The sequence below is a fragment of the Schistocerca gregaria genome, chromosome 7, assembly GCF_023897955.1.
Source record: "Schistocerca gregaria isolate iqSchGreg1 chromosome 7, iqSchGreg1.2, whole genome shotgun sequence".
In the NCBI taxonomy this organism is placed as follows: domain Eukaryota; kingdom Metazoa; phylum Arthropoda; class Insecta; order Orthoptera; family Acrididae; genus Schistocerca; species Schistocerca gregaria.
The window spans coordinates 407,400,118-407,423,344 of record NC_064926.1 but is presented as its reverse complement, the minus strand read 5'-3'; the positions used below and the strand labels follow the sequence as shown (position 1 = coordinate 407,423,344).

Sequence of the window (23,227 nt, the reverse complement as noted above, 5' to 3'; positions counted from 1 at the left end):
TAAAATTCGAGTCTACGTAACACAGTGTTCAGCAGTTATGGGACCAAACTGCGGAGGTAATCGGTCCCTAAGCCTACCGACTACTTAATCTAATTTAAACTAATTTACACTAAGGACGATTGAAACCTCCGACGGGGAGAAAGCCACTCAGACCGTGACAAGAGGCCTCAGATCGCGCGGCTACCCCACGCGGCGATAATGCTGAGGAGCATAATATAAAGAAAAAACAACAATAGCAGGGTCACTTAACAAAAATATGGCTCTGAGCACTATGGGACTTAACTTCTGAGGTCATCAGTCCCCTAGAACTTCGAACTATTTAAACCTAACTAACGTAAGGACTCCACACACATCCCTTCCCGAGGCAGGATTCGAACCTGCGGTCGCGCGGTTCCACACTGTAGCGCCTAGAACCGCTCGGCCACCCGGGCCTGCAGTTCACTTAACAGCTCGTGGGATTTAAACGCTACGTGAAAGGATATCAACGATATTTTTAGTTTATGGCGTTGCTAACCTTAGGAAAATTGAGCAAGAGTACCGGATCCGCCGGTAGTAAACAACGGCCAGAAGAGTGGTGTGTTGCCACCCTGACTCTTCTTAGGGCATCTGTCTGACGTCATAGGGGAAAAGATTACATGGCAGCAAGTCGACGTCGGTATCTTTTGTTCATTGAACAATAGTGCGGTTCTGTGTCGACTGCCTCCCTGAATTGAAGGAATTCTGCGTCAACACCGAAGGCAGGAATGTCATGGACGAGTGGACAGAGATGGTTTTCGTAAGATTCAGTGTGTTGAATCGAACCAATTTTTATAGAGAAGACTTTCGTTCTCTCAAATTGACGCAATACATGAGCATGTAAATTTAAGACACATAATTCCCCTCAATTGTTTAGGAATTCTCCAGAGAATTTAATTATAGGCATTATTTTCATTGAACATTAATCACAATATTTCGAATGTGTATAGGATCATGCTACAAAGTTCTACAAACCGAAATCTGTTCTCAGGTTTACTCTTGGAAAATAAAACTGTTTCATTAACAATAAATTATTTAGTGTAATACATTCTTAAATCAGGCTAAGGAGTATACAATAGTTTCTTTTAGTCTCATAAAGAGTCCAAAGTCACATACAGATAAGCATAAAAATTAGTACTTGAAAATTTTTAATAGCTGTAACATACTTGTACGTACGATTTACAACAAAAAAGATTTGGTGAATGTTATACAGAATTGATGCATGAATACTCACGTCATAACTGTAGAATTTTACGTGTGTTCCACGTTTTTCCTTATTAATCTCATATGTACTGTTATTGCTATAAAAAATTCACAACACTAAATTGTCTAGATTAACTGTGTAGGGTTAGGATTCTATATAGAGCTAGGAGAATATATTTTATACATTTTAGTGCAGTTCAAAAAGAGTTTTGGTAAAAATTTGTTTTTATTTAAATAATTATTTTCTGCTTGTCATTCATGTCTTCAGTCTCTCTCCAGATCCGCAGCTTCCGCTGTCCAACACCTGGAACGCATTTAAATAGTATCCTCAAAACACACTGGTCCTGCAGGGCAACGTTCATACCCACTCCCAACCACATCCGTACCGAAAAATACGACAAGAGAGGGAATTAGTATTGCAGAGTCATCCAGTTCACAGCTACGTTAAAAATTTCAAGTCTCTAGCTCAGCAGGAAACAAGGCTCAAATCAGTTATAACATTTGAACCGAAAAGACGGACAAGAAAGCAACCTAATAAAAATTGTTAAAATGGGACGAATGGTTCGGAAGATCTCACACTAAGAAAATGAGTTGTACTGCTTTGAAAATTATCACCTGGAGCTGTTTAACTCCAGTCAATGACTACATCTATTTTATACCATTGGGTAGAGCATTCAGACTTACCCCGATACCCTTGAGAGCCTCGACATCTTCAGCGTACTTGTGGTATGAGTCGCAGGCTACGTCACCATTCTCGCCGTTGTGAGCGTACTCTGGATGCTCGTGGAACATGTGGTCCCAGATGTTTTCACCTTTACCTTCACAGAGAGATATTTCCGTTATTAAAGGTGGACCAACAGTGCCAAATTACTATAGAATATAAGCTGACTGCGACAGCTAGCACAGAAATACGAAGTTTCAAGCCATAATCACAGACATCAAACAATTCTTGACATAGTTAAATTTAATGTCGACAAATGAATTTCAATGAGACATAGTGAGATCAATGGTAATAATAACAACAGTGATCTTAAACTGTCTGACAGCTGGTTAGTATTAATTACTTCCATAAAGTATGGCGAAGGTAGAGTCATGTGGGAACCAAGTACTTCCTTATGAGAGAAAACATTTTGAGGTCAGCCCACCATGGGAGTCATGGGAGTGACCGTAGTTGTGGTCTCACCTTCCAGTAAGTGAAGTATACTTGTAGGCTACAGGTGAATGCGAATCCGTGTTAACGATGACTGGGGGAGGGGGGGGGGGGCGCAAAAAGGAAATGCACTGACATGACAAAGGGTGGATTATTATGGACCGTTGCCTGGGAACAACATCGGAAACGGTGAAGCCGCTCTGTTGTTCGCGGGGTGCTACCACGAGTATTTATGGAATGACAATGGAGGACTGTGAAACGATGAGCAGGTGTTGAGGTAATGGTCGTCCGATGTAGAGGTTGGAGACTTATCAACTCAAGTAGGATAGGCGGCGATCCGTGGATATGTCACGACAGAGTAAAATACTGGAGCTGGCCGAAACATTTCGGAGCACTTTGTTGAGCACACATAATTAAATATAGGCCTCTGCAGCATTGGTCTCCCACTGACATTACTGTTTTGTCTCATCAGTATAATTAGGTGGGGCAAGCGAACCCCAGAGTCAGGTAGAAAATTCCGTATCTTTCATTAGTGGAACTACTTATCGCAATTTCTTTTAAAATAATTGCACATGACATATTTAAATAGCTTATAAGTTAGCCTGCTATATCATTTATATTTCCCATAAGTATATTGATTAAACTCTTTCAGTCCTTCCTCTTTTTCATTTGGATTTACCCTATATTAGGGACGGTTATTATCCAGTGGCGCAGTGTTATGGTTAGAAGATGGCTGGATGTCGTTCCCATGGCCATCACATTACGCCCGGATAAGGAATCTGTGCATCTCAACTGTCTGCAAGTTATCCCTCTGAATGAGTGAGAACACAAAAATGTTCAAATTTGCGTGAAATCTTATGGAACTTAACTGCTAAGGTCATCAGTCCCTAATCTTACACACTACTTAACCTAAATTATCCTAAGGACAAACACACACACCCATGCCGTAACCTCCGACGCGACCAACCGTGAGTGATAACGTTTCCGAAATGTTTTAGAATCGTGTAATTGAGGTGGAACTTGGGTACCAGGTCTGTATTTACCTAATCGAATGTGGGAAATCGCATGAAAACAACATATTTGGCTAGCCCACACACAGGAATTTGTTATTAAGCACGACCACAGGAAAATCAGAAGCGGCACGCTAACACACAGTTTGGTTAATTAGAATAATTAAACTATTGTTTGGTTATATGACCAGATGACATCGACAGTTCTGGCTTAAGTTGACACAGGATTGTCGAGATACGACTGTCGAACATGTCACCGGGTTGTTTCAGGATAAATTGTTGTGGAGGTGAATGGCTGCTCGAAACATACATCTCGCTACGAAAGCAGGCTCATGGGGGCGATTTTAAGCTATGCGGAACATTAATCTGGATTTCCATGGGACATTTTCTAGTAATCAAAGGCACCAGCATAGCTGTCGACAACGTTAACAGTATTGTTTACTGTGCATAACTTCATAATTGATGTTCTACGTGACGGAGATAATATTTTCCAGCAGGATAAGTGTCCATGTCATAAGATCTGAATCATCCTACAGTGATTTTGAGGAATATGATACCTACTGAACACATGCTAATGTATCAGACACCTAATTCGGGTGATCTTAATCCGGTGGAATACCTCTGGAATACTCTCTGGTACCACCAACATGCACTCTCCGTAATTTACAGTAAATACGTGAGGTGTCAGTAGATACCTGGAGCCACATCCCTCTGGAAGTACTTGTCTAATGGACCACGTGCAGAACTGGCACAACTGATACAAATTATCTCCTTTGCCACTAGACTTTTTTATCCTCAATTTTTATTCGTCTCACTACCATTTTATTTTTATGCAAACATGTAAAAAATTTACAACTACTTTCTAACATCTATGTTTGTTTCTGTAATGTTTATGTTCCTTTCCATTGATCAGTATCCTCTCCTATTCGAAGATTTTTGAAAATTTTAGTTCTCTGACCCATTTAGATGTGCGTTCAGTGACGATAGAATTAGATGGCAGTTAACGTCAGCGGCTATCGCTGAAGGAATGAAGGTAGGTAGGAAGGAAGGAAGTAATTAAGATTGCGTTTAACATCCCGTCTACATCGAGGTCATTGGATATGGAGCACAAGTTCGGATTGTGTCAGGGACGGGAAAGGAATTCGGCCATTCTCTTTAACAGGAACCATCCAAGCATTTGCCTGGGGCGATTTACGGAAATCATTGAAAATCTAAATCTAGATAGGCAAACGTGGAGTTTAATAGTCATCCTCCCGAATACGAGTCATGTGTGCTAACCACTGCACCAGCTCGCCAGGTAGTATCGCTGAAAAATTCATAGAGATGAGGTGTACTAAACCTTTTTATGATGAGTAAATTCTATTACACTGCCTTTTTCTTGGAAACAGTCCTATAACATACGTAAAATCATAATGTAAAGACCCATACAATCGTAATGATTAACTGACGCAGAGAAATGTGAAACGTAGTAGTACTAGTGGTTGTCCACAGATCACTCATGTCCTGTATTCTTAATTTACTCTTTTATTCGAATTTTCGTGCTGTGTGTGGAGAAGAGGACGTTGAATATTTATTGGGATAAGGTAACGTACCCATGGAAACATGTAGTTAGCCTTGAGGAGGTTCTCATAAGAGGGATTTGGGAGGTCCACAGGTCAATGGCCCAATGGCCTCCGGACTGTCGTTTATATTGCCGCTTTTGGACACCCAAAGGACCACAGGCAAACACTGCTAAGGCGTGATTTCTTTCACAACCCAGATGTGGAATGGGAAGGAACGTTGTTGGAAGGAATGATGCTTTTAGCGATATCCAAGAAGGCACTATCGTGTATAAAGCGTAGGAAGCTGTGTTTTCTCCGGAAAGTGTCGAATGCTATAGATGATATCTTCAAAATGGGGTAGTTCTGTAACCGTTTGAAAGCTTGAGACACCATTGGACGATGTCTTCGCAGAAACCATACGATAACGCAACATGAAAGTTGCCAGGAATGGCTAATATGAATATACTAGAGATCAGACAGAAAAACACGACTGTCCACTGACAACCCACGTTATCGGACACGCACAGGGTCTGAAAAAGAGTGAGACGCCTTTCTTCAGTGTTAAATGATACTACGCACATTACTCGTTAATCGCCAAAGAAATAGAGCAGGAAAAGGGAACAGGTGGTTCCTAAGAAGCCTTTGTACTGATCAGGTCTTGGAAGATCCATAGCCGAACCAAGAGTAACGAGTAGAAACGCGCAATTACGAGTTCTTCTGTTAATGAGCACTCGATACAAGGTTATTTCTTCTTACGTTTTCTTTGGAGAAAGTCTTCTTAGTATCTCTTTGTAGAGAGATGTCATCATTTCACCTCTGACAAAACTGGCTGTCAGGATTCACTGCCTGAGGAAATGAATTGAGGGATATCCGGCTGATTCGTTGGCGAGAGGCGTTGATGTGCTGCCACTGACTGACTTTACAGTCACTTCAGCCTTCACCTACATTTACCTCTATGAGCTCGACGCTATGTGCGGGGATGTTAAAAGTCATTTTATAGAACTTCATAACTTCAGGGTACACTTCGATGAGTCGCATTCGGACTCAGTGACCAGCTTACTTCCAGCTCCAACCACGGGTTCAATGTGTTCCCTTGTATAGTATTATCAGTCTTTTTTACATCACGCCAATAACGATACAGTTTCGCGATTACAATTGTTTCTCTTAAGATATTATTACAATCTTCGCCAAACCCTTGTATCAAATAGGCCAAGATTTTATTAGAATAATATTATCATTTCTCGTCAAATGTTTTTTATAACGGAATAAACTGAATTAATTATGATTCTTGTTTCCTGTAATAGTCATTTTATTCATAATTTATTACTTTCGAGGGTGATTAATCAACGAGTCCACAACTTTATTTGGATATCGGGTGTCCATGTGCAGCTACTTATTGATAGCTGGTTGGGTTGTACCTATCAAAGTGAGGAAAAATGTATTGCTACGCTCCATGTACTGTTCTAAACAGTCCAGACCTTTCTGTTCTAAATTGTTCAAATGGTTCTGAGCACCATGGGACTTAAAATTTGTCGTCATCGGTCCCCTAGAACCCTGCTGCCGTAGCGGTCGCGCGGTTCCAGACTGAAGCACCTGGAACCTCTCGGCCACAGCGGCCTGCACACTTTTCTGTGCCATTGAGGTCGGGTGACTTACTGGGAAAATGAAATAGGGTGTCTGAGTGTACAGGTCTCTTGTCATCTTGGTCGACTCTTAAAGAAGATGTGCACAGTGGACTTTATATTCCATTTATCTGCCCCTGTAAATCATCCTCAATTTCACATAGGGTAGCCATCTCTTGAGCGAGAACTGTCAATGCTACCCAGTAACCACGAATTTTAAAACACTAATGAAATTTTTGTTTTACCTCACTCACTTCTTTCTCAATATATGGAGTTAACAGTCCAGGAGAGACTGCAGCAGCAGTATTAATCGAAGCACTTCGTTCCTGATTTCCCATTCCTTTTATTCCCAGTGTTTCTAATACAAATTGTAAATTGACCTCCTTCCCTTGTAGGGGTGTCCCTATATTTGAAAAAATATCCCTCCAGCTCATATCGTGCAATTTTTCTTCTATGCGACTCCTTAGGTTTTCTAAATTCTTGTGTCATTTTCAACTGGAACACCTAAAATGCCTCTGGTATCTAAGTTCCGTTAGAGCGAACTGATGTTCATCTGCCGGACATCTTCTCCATTCCACTAGAGGGTCAAAATATCGCTTAATTTGTAGATCTCTTTTTATTATCACGACCAGTTTCGGGGATCTCATAAGCCCATCCTCAGGTGTCGCAACTGTGCCGTGGCCCCTAAGCGCCACGGTGGACGTCCATTCTTCTGTATACTATTCTAAAACTTCGATTAGAGATGGAAAAGTTCGCTATTTTTAAAATTCCATTCCTTTTGAGAATTTTTTAATAAAGTAATTCGACAAACTAATTCAAATGAACCACGTACCTCTTTTTATTCTTGAAGGACCAATAAATAAGAGGACTTAGAAAAACCCTTATACTAACGTACCAGAAACAAAAATTCATTCCACACAAGAACTTAATGACCTTTAGAGACAACCCCAGCGCTCATATTTCCATGAACTTCTTCGGTAACCGACAGCTTCTCCGTAGTTATCTTGCTATTACCTATATTTATCTGACAGACTTCACCATTTTTAGAGACGTATGTTGCTTCTCAGTTGAACTACTCACTGTAATAATCATTACTGCTTTACCTGCAGAAACAAAGAACTTACATGTCACACTTCCTTAAATGCTGATTCTTTGTGACATTTCCAATCTTCATGGTTACTTCTAGGCATGCCTTCCAATTCAATACCTGATCTCAGAATTTCTGTCTCATTACGATGTAACCCACCTGGCAGTATTCAGAGTTTCCGAGTACTTTCCAAGTGCACATCTTCCTTTTGTGATGGTTGACTTTTGTATTTCACAGTTTTTTTAAATTTATTCCTGTTGTTTGTCGCACAATTCAAGGAGTTTTACTGCTCTCTCACTCCTATCATTGAGACGATCTCCTTCGATTCTTCCTGTAGTGTTCCGCTACTGTTACATTCCAAACCAGCACGAATTGTAGGTTCTCTGTCAACTTCTTCTTCTAATATTAGGATATATACCAGAACTATCATTGTAGGATTTTGTACCAGTTCTGATGAGAATAAAGCTATATCTGAACTGTTCATAGTAATTTATTAATTACCATACCTCATTACTGTAATCCTACTCCCATTATCTCATTTTATGATTTAGTTGATACTGTCCTATACACGTTTGGCCTTATTTTTTTTTTTTTTGTAAGCCTTCCGTTTCATTTCACTGACTCTAGCTATATCTTGTTTCGTTATACGTATTTCCATTTTCAGTTCCTCTACCTTCCCTTCCAATATAAGTTCTACCATTCGTTGCTCCTAAACGTAGAATGTTATGCTTACATTGGTGTTTAATTCTTTTTCCATGAAGACCTACATGTTCAGTTCCATCCAGGAGATCCTAACGGGGGATTAATACTGAATATTTTGTCACTACTATACCTTTTCAGTTTGAATCCCGATTTTATTCAACATAGAATATAAAAGCTGCACCCCTGAGCGTCTTAGTGAAACGCTTGCATAGCTGACCCGCTTTCCCACTTCTTTTGACTCACCATCTTCGTTCCAGGCGCCCTCTATCTGGTAGGCGGCGCTGGCAGCTCCCAGCAGGAAACCATCCGGGAACTTGTTGACAGCTCCGCTGTTGGCAACAGCAGCCGCCGTCGCCGCAGCCGCTGCCGCCAGCGCCCACAAGACGGCCGCAGCGTACCGCACCATGGCTGCCTACTTGGTGACTCTACGAAAACCTCTCTGAAAGCCTCAAAACATTCTCTTCATTATCTGTTAAAAGCCAAAAAGGCATTACGATCAACAAGTGTATCACTTATCTTTCTCAATGTATCTGGTGGAAGATAATCTGCACATCAGCACTCGCCATTACGGTCTTGATGAGCAACACCGATACAGCTCACCGATACAGCCGGTATGGTAATTACACAAGGAGTTCGTGAAATAAATGTTTGCCGATATTGTTTTGTTATGTTACGTACACCTTTGTTTTAAGAGTTGTATCGATGACACTGATTATCATGGCAATTTGATCAATAGCTCAGATGCCAATAGTAATGCGCTAACAGCTTCTGTCCAAAAACACATACTAGAGACGAAAGATTTCTTATCATAATAATTATTTCATGGAGCACAATGGCCTGGGGGAAGTCTCAGAGTTGGACCCCATTTTGGCTAATTGCTTGTCCCGAATCTGGAGGCATGTGCACTACATATTAACGTGGAATCTGAACCACGTGTCGTTCCTGCAGAGTATTCAGTCAAATTTATGGAGAATTTCATGGCCAGTTGTTTACGTGTTGCTGCTTGGCTTTTGTCTCAGGTTCATCAGACGTCGTTTGTTTAACGATTTTTCTGACGTTGACTAGCACAAGTGACTAGCGTTGTCAAAGGTTCACCCTCCTCCACTGATGACGGACTAGATTTGATCCCACAGTCAGAGATAATAGGTACCTGCCCCACCCACTCCTGAGGGCTTTTGATTGGTCATTACTGCCGTGGGTCTGCCCTTTTTCCCTTAAACGATCGGCGCGAGTATGCAAAAACCAGTTAACTTGAGGAATTCTTCTCTTTTAGATGAAAGTAGGCAGTTATTTGCAAATTCGTGTGCCTATGCTGAGTTTGCGGGCATGGTAGCTGTTCGCCACAGCGATAACCTGAATGTCAGAGGAGAGCTGAGAGCTATCACACCCGTTTATTCAAGGAAGCATTAGAAATTCACATGACAACAGTTTTATGAAATGAGAAACAGTTAGTGCAACTGATTCCTGGATTACTGTGGTGCAGCGAACTACCGTCCCAAGTTACAAGGGGAAAACCATAGTTGTAGTGATAAGGTAATTTTGTTAACGCACAGACACATACTCGTACAATCCCTGCTGCGCGTTCGCCTCTTACGTCGCATTAGCAACGAAGGGTAAAACATTGACAATGCCAGCCACTCACACACGATACGTCAGGAAAATCGTTAAACGTCTATGAAATACCTCGATACAGAAGCCACTAGACAGCATCTCAATCTTCATATCACAAAGTGTTCTTCTTTTTCTGGAGACAATTGTATGTCCATTTTTCTGTTATGGCTTCCGGTCGGTCAGCAAGGAGATACTGTTTTTACGGAATTTTTGTCCCCACTTTTGTCGATCTGACACGAAACTTTTGTTCAATGACAGGATTGGGGTAAAAATGATGATTAAGTGATTTTAGTTTTTACATTATATGGTAAAACCTTAAGTTTTCCTAAGCCGGTCGTGTATACAATAAAAGATATTTTATTCAGCAACTTTTGTGCTGTTTCTTCATTTTACAAAATAAACAATCTTTATACCATTTAGAGGTAGACGCTAGGTTAAAGGCAGATCGTAAATTTCCATTGTCTGAATGAGCGTTCATCCAGCTACCTTTCAGTTTCTAGGCGTTTGTTTTACCAGTGTTGACCATACGACCCACAGACACACGCGCACACGCACACACACACACACACACACACACACACACACACACACACATATATATATATATATATATATATATATATATATATATATATATATATATGTGTGTGTGTGTGTGCTTGTGTCTGTGGGTCGTATGGTCAATTGTGCCGGTTCTCCTGGCAACGAGTATTATATTGTGGTTTCATTTTATTTAATACATCCGTAATTCAGTTATAAAACCGCATACGACTGTGTTTCGGTTCTAAGCAACAAACCAACGTATATTTAAAACAATATGAAGTCTTGATATCGTTAATAAAAGTACTTACTACATTCATTAAACGTTAACAACTGCGTAAATTTCAGTGCAATAAAAAGCACATACAAACAAATGGGTAAAACAACTGCAGGATCTTACTATATTTATTACCTAATGAATATAGTTGTGGGTAATAACACTCAGAAATCAAAAGCTCAGTACACGGAATCTACAAGCAATAAGAAATTCATTATGAACACTGCCAGGAAGGTAACCATTTTTCAATACCTTTCCGGCAACAAAATAAAGTTGAACTACTAATAAACTACAGTAAATGATATTGTCGAGGGGAGGTAGGAGGTAACTATAACTAGTAATGAATGTTAGGGTGATTAAAGAGTGATTTAGTCGATATTTAGCCAATATTACGTATTTTATTCTCTTTTGTTGCTACAACGTGCGAATATTTTACAGCTCCGATCTTTAGAGATCGAAACAGAGGAAGCTTATCATCTACAATCCATTCTATGACAAGGTCACTGTTGACCAAACGTAATCATGAAGTTGATAACAATGCGACAGGAAACTCGTAAAGGCCTATTCTAAGGAATTACCTAGTTTAGCATCCATACAGAAAACCTAGATCGCAATGGCTGGACACTTCTCCCGAACGCGATTCCAGTAGCTGAGTCGCTGAGCTGTTTCCCTCTTCCCTTGAGAGAGTAAGGTATCCGCCCTCAGACTATCAACAGTCCATTCATACAGCTGTCTGAATTATAACTATGTTCCATAACATCAGGCTCATTGCGGAATTAGCGCTGTCACACAACAAAGTACTAGGGTTAAAAAGGTGTCGGCGCACTATTTCCTTGACTTCTTGCCGCCCTAGAACCGAGTCTGTGGGAATTAAAAGCCTTTAGCGTACAAGTGTAAGTAATAGGGCAAAAGTATGTTCAATGATAATGTAGTGCAATTAGCCTTGCTCAGGGGCAATTGGGAAACGGGGGTCCTTATGTAAATAAACTCACTACCACTTGTCCTAGCATCCTTATGTAAACAAATTGTTTATGCAAATCTAATTTGTGTTCCCAATGGAAACTATGTGTGCATCAGTGCTCTTATCGGTTATTTATTTAAGTCCTGCATGTTTACCCGTCATTTACTTTGAATGTTCTGCCTTCCAAACCCCTCTTAAAGTCCTCTAGTTCAACAATTAGGCGATGCATAAAGGCGGAACGTTACTCTATGGTTAATGGCTCAAAAAGTATATCGCATACTTTGCCGTTACAGTGGCGTTACAGTGGCGTGATAAAAACTGTTGGGGCGTTATGCTAGTGGCTGAATTACTGTATGGTTATAGTTTGTGACCGAGAAAAATATATGTCGGACACTTCGAAATAGAGTGCATACGTTAAAAATGTTAAGGCACTATTCTATTGGCTGAATTAGTATATATTAATGCAATCCTGACTGTCCCATAACGTTTCTGCATTCTTTCCAACGTATGACCAACTTCCATTTATCTATAGTTCTGAGGAAATTTGTTAAAATTTTGAAGTTATTTTTACAGTTTTTTCGGATTTTCTTCTTGCATTCCAAACACGCATTTTTCAGTACTTTCATCCAAAGGAAAACTTTGATTATTTTAAATATTCAACAGTATCCTATTTTCTGAATTATTATGAGTTAAACGAGGCGGCAGACACTTTGTGATTACAGTGTATCTGTAATATATGGTGGAGTGTTGCCCTAGTATTCCCAGTGTGTCTGTAATAAAAGGTTGGGTGTTATCCTAGTATTCCCAGTATTTTTTAGCATCTTCATCCAATGCCATATGTAAATATGAAACTTTTGATGTTTACCAGTTACCACATGGTGGGATTCAGTGGGATAGTACCTTTTATGTCATTACACAAAAACCACAGTCAGGGGCTTGGTCCCATGGGCATCGAGAATTTCCAGCGCCGTCTGCTCTATTACTGGTATTATGCCTCATGTAGCAGTCGATCTTGGCAATCTAACAGTATGATTGGGAGGAATCACAGAGTTGCACTAGTAATTATCACCTTGAAAAAAATCAGGTCACTCCCATGAAACTTAGTGATGACGTTAGTTTTACTCCAAATGTTTCAATGTGACACTTTTTCACCAATCAAGTACGGTGGGGGGGGGGGGGGGTATCTCGATGGTATCTGCGTTTCATATTTTCAGGAAAAATTCCACTTTAAAAATCACCTCGTCACCATCATACATAACAGTTTCTTCAGCCGAAGAAAGCGAAAATGCTTCTTAGTGCTACAGTATGAAGTGAGGGAAGTGATAACACCAAGAAACAGCATATGTGACTGTGATCTCTGCAGAATGAGTTTGGGCGTAGCAGCGGAGCAAACACGTCCCCTTGACAAACTGTCTTAACTATTGCGACGGTTTGGATCTTAGAAGCACGATCTCTTAGCACCACGCGACTATAACTACAAAAAGCACAACATCAAGTTGGTCGATTACGGTTAGCTCTTCACCTTCTTCGACGGTAGTGAATCTATTTTCTCCTCAGTTTGCTTAATTCCTTCATCTCAATGTAGCACCTGTCGACGGTCATCAGGTGGTTGAAGAAATCTGAAATGATCTGAAATAGCTGCAGTATTTCCACTGCTGCCCCGGTTCAGTTGTTTTCAGAATGGCTGTGTACAGCAACGAAACCTATCAGGCGGCAAAGGACGTGAGATGCTAGAAAGTGATCAATCACTTTTTTACACTTCTTCCACTATCACCGCGATTATGATCTGTCTGTCTTGGACCACCAAGCCTCCATTTGTCTTACGATTCCCACTTCTTTCGAGCGGGATGCTGTACCACTCCGTTAGTCGTCATTCGGACGTGTTTGACATACTGGAATCACGTGCCACACCAGACCACCGTTATATACTATAGTGAATTAGCTATAACTCCCACTAACTTAACATCGGTTTTGGCAGGAAACGACCGCACTCTATTTCATATATATGCTGCACCGTTTTGTTTTGTCCCTTCTACCAGCGTGTTATGGTAGTGTAAGATGTTGATTTCAAAGTACACCCAACTGAAGAAATATATATGCAAACAAACAAAAAATTAATAACATTAATTTATCGATGTAATAGCTAAAACCCTGTGACTAGGCCGTAAGTCTCATTCTTCTTGGGTTAGATAGAGCAGAAATCAGTCGTAGAATTAAGTTGCTTTAATATGACATTTATAGTCACAACGCAGATCAGATTTCGATCTGTGTTAGGTCATTATCAATGCTAAAACAAATACAAGAATATATATTAGAATGTGATTTACAAAAGTTATAAGTCCATGACATTGTTGTTTGTTATTGTTAACATTACATACCAGTGCGGAATTGTAGCAGTTGTTCGTGCTCAAGTGAATGCTTACACAGTTCAAACATTACTGTCGTAAAATTATATGTTGGTTTCACAGTACACATCGATTTTGCGTATGGCGCCCTCTATCAGCTGCGCCTAAAGTTTACAGTTTTGACGCCATTTTTTCTAATATTTATGTTGTATAGTAACTAAGTAGTAACATGAAATTATTATGAGTAAAACTATGTAAAATTACAATTCTCACTTTTTCTTATGCCTGTAATGTGCTAGATTTTTAAAATTACTATAGCACGTAACAGTGACAGTTTACGCCTCATGGGCTAAAATTAATTATAAAACTGGTGTGGCTACGTAAAGTACGTTTTAACAAGTATTGCATATTTTGTGGTGTTGGGACCTGTCTTAACTTCATTACATTCTTCTGTCTTCCACCTCCACAGCTAAGTGGTCACTGCGCCAGAATGCCATGTGAGGCGTTTGCGTTCGATTCACATCCAGGTCAGAGATAGTCTCCTCTCGGGGACTGGGGGCTGCATCTTCATCGACACATACGTCTCCCAAGTGGCATCGAATAAAAATATTTGCACCGGAAAACTGGTCTACCTGACAGGAGGCTCTAGGCACACACACATTTCATTTCTTTTCTATCTGTCTATATCCGAATCCCGCTCCAGCTACATGCCGGGTCTGGGTGTTGACGAGTCCTCTCCATTTGGCTCGGTCCTCCCACCACTTTTCTACCTCCACTTGCTTCCAGGTCACACCTCTTCTTTCTACATATATTCTCACTCCCATTTTCCACCGTGTTCTTTGGCACCCTCTAGGTCTTTTCCCATCCATCTTTAGTTCTTCCATAATTTTGGGGAATCCCTGCCCATGCATCATCTTAACATGCCCATACCATCTTAATCTCTTTCTTTCAATTTTTTCTCTCATACTTTCTTGTTTAAGGTCCTTTCTAAACCCTACATTTCTTACTCTGTCCATTCTTCTTTTTCCCTTAATTGCTCTGAGAAATTTGATTTCCCCTTCTTGCAGTCTGCTCCAGTCCCTTTCTGTCAATGTCCATGTTTCTCCACCATACGTGACAATAGGGATGTAATAATTCTTATACATAAGGAGTTTTGCTCTTTCTGGAACTTATTTATTCCAAATCAGGTGTTTTATTGTTTGGTAGAAATTGCCTCCCTTCTGAAACCTCCTATTAATTTCGTTAGTTATTCTTCCATCCCTAGATATTTCACTCCCTAAATAAGTGAAACTATCTACCGCTTTGAGGGGTTCCCCATTCAAGGTAATATTTCGTTGATCCCTTTCTCCCTTCCAAATACCATTACTTCACTCTTATCTTTATTTGTTTTAATCCATACCTTTTCATTATTTACTTCCACGCATCAAGCTGTAACTGTACATCTACCTCTTTATCACCACATATTACCATATCATCTGCAAAAAAATATCTTTTTGTCTTTTTCTTTTGCTATATCTTTAACTGCCCTATTCATTCCCTCTATCACAACATTAAAAAGTGCAGGAGATAGAATACTTCCTTGCTTAAGTCCTTGTCTTACTTGGAAGTATTCAGAGTTCCTCAATGGTGTTCTAATTCTACAGTTGTGCCCTCTGTGCATTGTCTTTATAACATTAATCTGTCCAACTTCTATATCTATCTTCTTCATTTCTTCCCAGAGTCTTTGCCGGTCAACTGAGTCATATGCCTTTTCTTAACCTTTTGTTATACTCCCAACTTTTTTCCATCAGTTGGTGGATAGAAAATATGAGGTCGATCGTGCTTCTTCCTTTCCTAAGCCCATGCTGTTCTTCACTCAGCTCCTTTTCTATCTTTGCACTTATTCTATTTAGTAAAATTCATTCAAAAATCATGGCTGCATGACTCATAAGGGTTCTTTCTTGGTAGTTTTTACAAAGTCTCTTATTGCCTTTCTTGAAGATGGGAAAAATGTCTCCTGTACTCCAGTCGTCAGGTATTGTAATATTTCTCCACACACTTGATAGTGCTCTATGCAGCCACTGCAGTCTCACTGGACCTGCTGCTCTTATCATGTCCACTGATACTTCATCAGGTCCTGGGGCTTCCCCCCCCCCCCCCTCTTAATCTTCTTCACAGCTTTTTCAATTTTTTCCCGTGTAATTTGTCCTAATTCTGCTTCCCAACTTCTCTCAATTTCACCATTATTTGTTGTTTCCTCGTGTACCTGCTCCTCAGCTTTTAACAGCTTCTTAAAATGTTCTTTCCAGAGGTCTTTTATATTCCCTGGATCTTCAATTATGGTACCGTCCTCTGTTTCCATCTTTACTGGTACTTCAGAAGCATTCCTTTTATTTTTCATCACTTTATGGAACATTTTCTTATTGCTCTTCACATCTTAAAGTTTTTTTATAAACTCTTCCCATACGTTTTTCTTTGCTGTTTCCACTATTTCTTTGCACTTCTTCTTTTCCTCTCTATATATTTTATGGTCTTCATCATTTTTAGTTTTTCACCACTTTCTCCATGCTCCGTTTTTTTCTTCTAACTGCTAGGATTGTGGTATCATCCCACCAACTTGTCTGTCTTATTTTTTTCCTTTCCAGATGTTCTGCCACATACTTTTTGTGCTGCTTCGACTAAAGTGTCTTTGAATAAACTCCATTCTTTTTCTACATCACAGAAAACTTCTTTTGAAAATGTTTGTGTGATTAATTCTCTGTACTTCTCAGCACATTCACTCTCCTTTAGTTTCCAATCTCGTATCCTCAGCATTTTGTTCTGTTTTCTATTTTTCACACACTGATTCATTTTGCATTGTCCCACCAGTAATCTATGGTCTCCATCTTCACTCACACTTGTAATTACCTTCACATTTGTTACTTTCTCTCCCCATCCCCTATCTGCTAGAATATAAACAATTACACTCTTGGTTCTTCCATCCCAACTGTATCTGGTGATAACACGACTTTCTCTCTTCATAAACCAGCTGTTTGCTATTTTCATTCAATTCCTCTGGCACAAATCCAGGAGCCTTTCCTCTTCTTCATTTCTGCCTTTATATCCAAATCATCCCAATACTTGCTCAAATCCCTTTCTGTCTTTGCCTACCACCTGTGCATTAAAATCTCCCATCACTATATTAGCACTCTCTATATGGTTTCCTAACACATTTTCAAAATCCATCTTCTCTTCTTCGCTACGTCCCACTTGAGATGCATAAATCTGGATTACTTTTAGTGTTGGTCCATTAAGTTTCGGGTGTGCAGCCGCAAGAAATCTCCTTCTTCTTCTAATATTTCGGCTGTGTAACGTTGAGCCATCCTCAGAGTGAGCCGCAAGACTGCCTCTCCAGTGCTCGCTTGGTCCCTTTATACTGTTTTTCCGCGTGACTGCGCATGCGGCCACAGATGCAAATGCGCCAGAGACGTTGGGCGGCAGAGACGTGCATAATGCGTTAGTTGTATCTATGACTCCGCAGTTGATCTGTGTTGGTATATCGATATATCTTTGTGAGCTGCACTGTGACGACGTCTTTGCGAGGTTATTACAGCAAGTGCCGGTTTCTAGGATTTATCAAGATTAAAACCACTATCTCTATTAATTAAATTCGTCGTCAAGCGAATTTCAATTGCCTCCTTCACCATCGAGTCCCAAAAGGATGAAGTAGTTGACAAAATTTCGACGTTGTCATACAACATACCGGGACCATTATCAATACAGTGCTCTGCCATTGACGACTTGTTAGGTTGTGAAAGTCGTGTGTACCTCTGGTGTTCTGTACATCTTTCTCGGACAGTACGAGTTGTTTGTCCTATGTAGGAAAGGCTACATTCACATGGAATTTTGTATACTCCAGATTTTCGGAGCAGCAAATCATCTTTGACGGAGCCTACGAGTGCAGCTGTCTTGGGTTGAGGACGAAAAATCACTTTTACTTTGTGTCCTATTTTTGATGAGAGGCTACCCTCAAACGGCAGGAAGGCCATCGATTTAAAGGTTTCTTCATCTTCTGCTTTCTTTGTGGTCTCTTTCGGTTTCATTTTCAGTGCCCTCTGTATTTGTTGTGGAGAGTACACATTGTCTTCAAACACTTTTTGTAAGTGGGAAAGTTCGTCTTGCAGACTGCACTTCTAGGGTTTCTTTTTGGAATCTCAAGTTTAAGATTATGATCCTATCTGATATATATCTCACATTTTCAATACAGCTTTGTACATTCTTATTCCCCTATCGCTGCCACACCGTTGCTTCCAGACCTGTTATTCCCACTCCAGCACAGTTTTCCTCCTCCTCTCAAATTCTTCTCACCTTTTCCCTTCCACTTTGTTTCGCTTAATCCCAATATATCTAACTTCCTCTCTGTTAGTACATCTGTCATTTCTTCCATTTTTCCATTGAGGTTGATATATTAAGAGTGCCAATATTTAGGTTATTTTTTAGTCCAGTTGGTTTCATCTTCTTGTACTGACGAATATCATCAGGTCTCCCATCATTTGCACCAGCACTTGAAGAAGCAGTGGGGTCAAATCCTGAGTGGTTCGTTCCGAGGCTCGTCTGTGTTTTGAAAGCAATATATGAACCCTTTCCTACTGGCTTGCTAGGCCTAACGGAAGAAAGGATTTTCTGTTGGGGTTGTATCCTTGTATCCCTTAGCCTTTGGAGTTTCTCCTCCACCACAAGGCAGTGGTTCCCTCCTTATTTAATCCCCAGAAAGGAGGGATGCCTCATCTGCCAGCTACGCCGTTCCGAAGTCTTCCTTCTCCGCCGTCGCTGCCATTAAGGTCTTCACCCGTAACCCTGGGCGTGGGTAGCACTCCAGCCTACTGACGTGTAAGATGCCCACCCCCGCGACGTGGACGCGCCAAACAGGAATTACCCCAGTGGAGGAACAGGGAAGGGCACCCTACCTCCCTGGAGCCGGGTTAAGGATTGTGTATGGTGCCACAATCAAAGGCTCGTTTTACTGTGCAATATTAGTGTAACTTGTGCTGAAACAAGAGAGTAGGCAGTTTCTGTCCCTTCATTTCCCCGTTTAAAACCTAAACCGTATATAGTCATACCATCCACTATGTTGCACTCCAGACTAGTCTTGTATGAACTGGCCAACATTAATTCAGCAGAACAACGTCATAGGGAAGAGGCGTCCGGCACCTCGATGGCCAGACACTACGGAACAAAAGAGCGTATTGAGGACTCACGATTATACATTCACTGTCCTGACAAAGCAGAATACAAGAGTTCGCATCCCTGAAAGCCGAAGTTGGTCTACCTTGCAGCACGGATGAGGCATCTGGAGAAGCTGACCAGACAGGAAAACTGGAGTATATGAACTATTTTTTGTCTAGTGGTTACGAACAAGTACTCTAGCTTGTTATCACTTCTGAAATAATGCCATTGCAGAAACACTAGCCTGTCTGGCTCACATATACAGGATGTAACAAAGATGTAAGGCGAAACTTCGAGGAAAAATTTCTCACACATAGAGGAAGAAAAAGTTTTGTGGACATTGTTCTGGAGACAATTTTTCCATGTTAAATATAAGTTTCTACAGCTCTTTAACAAATTAATAATGTGAACCAGACAGAATCAAAAGGAGTCAGCACAGTATGGAAACACTTACCTAAATTAAATGTTCAAAATTACCTCCTTTAACATGAACATTTGCATCAACTCGCTGTCACAGTGAATCCATGATGCACTGATGTGTCACTTGACAGATACTGATTGTTTCACAGCTTTCCATGGTAGATGTCGGCAGACTCTAAACATGTTGTACTGGATTTGCACACACAAGGGCTTTCAAATGCCACAACAAATTTAAGTCTAGTGGGTTTAGGTGCAGAGACTGAGGATTCCAAGGAATTGGTCCATCCCTATCTGTCCATCTGTCACAAAATCCCTTAAAACCTACGAACATTAACACTGTAATCAAGAGGAGATGTAGACGCATTCGTAAAGGCACTTCTTGTCGCAGACCAAGTAGAGTACCCTCTAACAAAGCCTGGCAAATGTCTCTTAAACACCTTGATGGGAGAACGTATGGCCATAACAGTCACCAAGGTTGACACGCAGTTGAATAAACCGTACACAGATGTTTACCTGTGCAACAATATCAGCTACTGATAGAGTGCTCAGGCGCTGTACGTGACAGGGATACTCATGTGGCCAACACTACTTATGGCATTCCTTTCTCGCCGAGTCGGCTGGCAAACACCTCATACCTTACCTTACCAGTTCAACTAATTTTCAGCATTCTTCTGTAACATCACATCTCAAATGCTTCGATTCTCTTCTGTTCCGGTTTCTCACAGTCCATGTTCCACTATCATGCAATGCCGTGCTCCAAACTTTTTTTTATGTTCTTAGACATTTCTTCCTCAAATTAAGGCATTTCTTTGATACTAGTTGACTTTTCTTGGCCAGGAATGTCCTTTTTCCAGTTCGATGCTGCTTTTTATGTTCCCCTTGCTCGCCCGCCACTTGTTATTTTTCCTGCCTAGATAGCAGAATTCCTCAATTTCACCTATTTCTTGATACCCAATTCTGATCTTAAGTTTCTCACTATCCTGATTTCTACTACTTGTCATTAATTTCATCTTTATTCGATTTGCTTTCAATACGTACTCTGTACCCATAAGACTGTTCACTCCATTCAACAGATACTTATGTTCTTTACTTTCAGTGAGGATAGCAATGTCATCAGTCAATCTTACTGACGGTATCCTTTCATCCTGATTTTTAATCCCGCACTTTTTTCTTTTATATCAGTCATCGACTCTTTCATGTACAGACTGTACAGTAGGGACGGAAGACCGCTTCCCTGCCTTACACCCTTTTTAATCGGTGCATTTTGTCCTTAGTCTCCCACTTACTGTTCCCTCTTGTTTCTTGTACCTATTATATATTGCCAACTTACAGCTTTACTGTAGCTTACCCATACTTCTCTCTCAATTTCAAACACCTTGAGCCATTTTACATTGACAAACGCTTTTTCCTGGTCTACAAATCCCATGTACGTGTCTTGATTTCTCCTTCAGTCTTGCTTCCATTACCAACCGCGAAGCCAGAACTGCCTGTCTGGTGCCTCTACATTTCTTTAAGCAAAACTTATCGTCGGCTAATAGATCTTAAATTTCCTCTTCCATTTCTCTGCGTGTTATTCTTGTCGGAAACTTAAGTTCATGTGCTGCGAAACTGCTCGGTTCTTCCTATCTACGAAAGTATGTAGATGATTTTTTTTTCTGAAAGTCTGATCGTATATCGCCAGTATCACACATTCTACACACCAATGTGCATCATAGTTTTTTTGCCACATTCCCAAAAGCTTTTATAAATACTGATGGAATGTTATCTATCCCTTTTGCCTTATTTGATCTTAGGTCAGTCAAAGCTGTTTTAAATTATGGCTTTAATACGGCATCCGCTATGTTTTCTACATAGACTCCTGTTTGTTATTCTGTCACGTGATCAGACACGGTCCGTTCCTCCCCCCCACCCCCCACCCCACCCTCCATCCCCCTTATAGAGGCCATCAATGTGCTCTTTCCACCTATCTGCTCTCTCCTCTGCATTTAACAGTGGAATTCCAGTTGCACTCTTAATATTACCGCAGTTGCTTGTAATTTCACTGAAGTTTGTTTTGACTTTCCTATAAGCTGACTCAATACTTCCGACAGTCAATTCTTTTTCGATTTCTTCGCATTTTTCATTTAGCCGTTTCGCCTTAGCTTCCCTGAACTTCCTATTTGCTTCATTCCTAAGTAACGTATTTCTTTTCATTCCTAAATTTCCCTGAATATTTTTGTACTCTCTTGTTTCGTCAGTCAGCTGAAGTTTCCTTGTAGCTACCTTTCTTTATATTTTTTCATTCCAACTTCTGTGACTGCCCTTTATTGAAATGTAGATTCCTCTTCATCTGAACTACCTACTGAACTATTAATTATCTCAATACCAGTACCCCTCAGACAACTTCAAACGTAGCTCATTATTAGTATTTCCGTATCCTACTTCTTTGCACAGTGTTTCCCCCCCGACTAACCTATTAAACTTCTGCCGAGACTTCATAACTGCGAGTTTGTGATCTAAGTTCATAACTGTTCCTGGGTATGCCTTACACCCACAAATCTGACTTCGGAATCTCTGACCGACCACGAAGTATTCTAATTGATATTTTCACGTAGCTCCCGTTCTTTTCCGAGTATACCTCCTCCTCTTGTGATTCTTGAATAGAGTATTTGCTATTAGTAGCTCAAATTTATTTTAGAACTCAATTAGTCTTTCTTCTCTCTCATTCCTACTCCTATTAACAAATTATCCCCCTTCAACTACTTTCCAGTCACCCACGACTATTAGCTTTTCATCTCCGTTTACGTACTGAATTATCTGTTAGCATTTTCATTCACTTTCTCTCTTTTCATCTTCTGCTTGCGACGGCGGCCTGCATACCTGAACAATTGTTGTCGGTGTTCGTTTACTGCCCATTCTGATGAGAATAACCCTGACAAAGAACTGTTCACACTAACACACTCTGTGCCCTATCTTCCTATTCATAACGAATCCTACTCCCTTTATACCATTTTCTATTGCAGTTGATATTACTAAACTCATCTGACGAGAAATCCTTATTTTCTTTCCATTTCACTTCACTAGGTCCTACTACACTACTGGCCATTAAAATTGCTACATCACAAAGATGACGTGCTAGAGACGCGAAATTTAACTGACAGGAAGAAGATGCTGAGATACTAAAATGATTAGCTTTTCAGAGCATACACACAATGTTAGCGCCGGTGGCGACACCTACAACGAGCTGACATGAGGAAAGTTTCCCACCGATTTCTCATACACAAACAGCAGATGACCGGCGTTGACTAGTGCAACGTTGTTGCGATGCCTCATGTAAGGAGGAGAAATGCGTACCATCACGTTTCCGACACTGATAAAGGTCGGATTGTAGCCTATCGCGATTGCGGTTTATCGTATCGCGACATTGCTGCTCGCATTGGTCGAGATCCTATGACTGTTAGCAGAAGATGGAATCGGTGGGTTCAGGAGGGTAATACGGAACGCCGTGCTGGATCCCAACGGTATCGTATCACTAGCAGTCGAGATGACAGGTATCTTATCTGCATGGCTGTAACGGATC

General features: G+C 40.6%; 1 protein-coding gene across 1 annotated transcript in view; it reads right to left on the bottom strand.

Annotated features, from left to right (window-relative positions):
• Positions 1-8,790, bottom strand: part of LOC126281469 (myrosinase 1-like) — a 98,542-nt gene extending 89,752 nt beyond the window's left edge. The window contains exons 1-2 of the mRNA XM_049980463.1: positions 8,574-8,790; positions 1,903-2,036 (exon numbers count right to left, since the gene is read on the bottom strand). Coding sequence (XP_049836420.1) covers positions 1,903-2,036; positions 8,574-8,736 — 297 coding nt within the window. The 5' untranslated portion in view covers positions 8,737-8,790. The remainder of the gene's footprint in view (positions 1-1,902; positions 2,037-8,573) is intronic.
• Between the last annotated feature and the right edge of the window lie 14,437 nt (positions 8,791-23,227).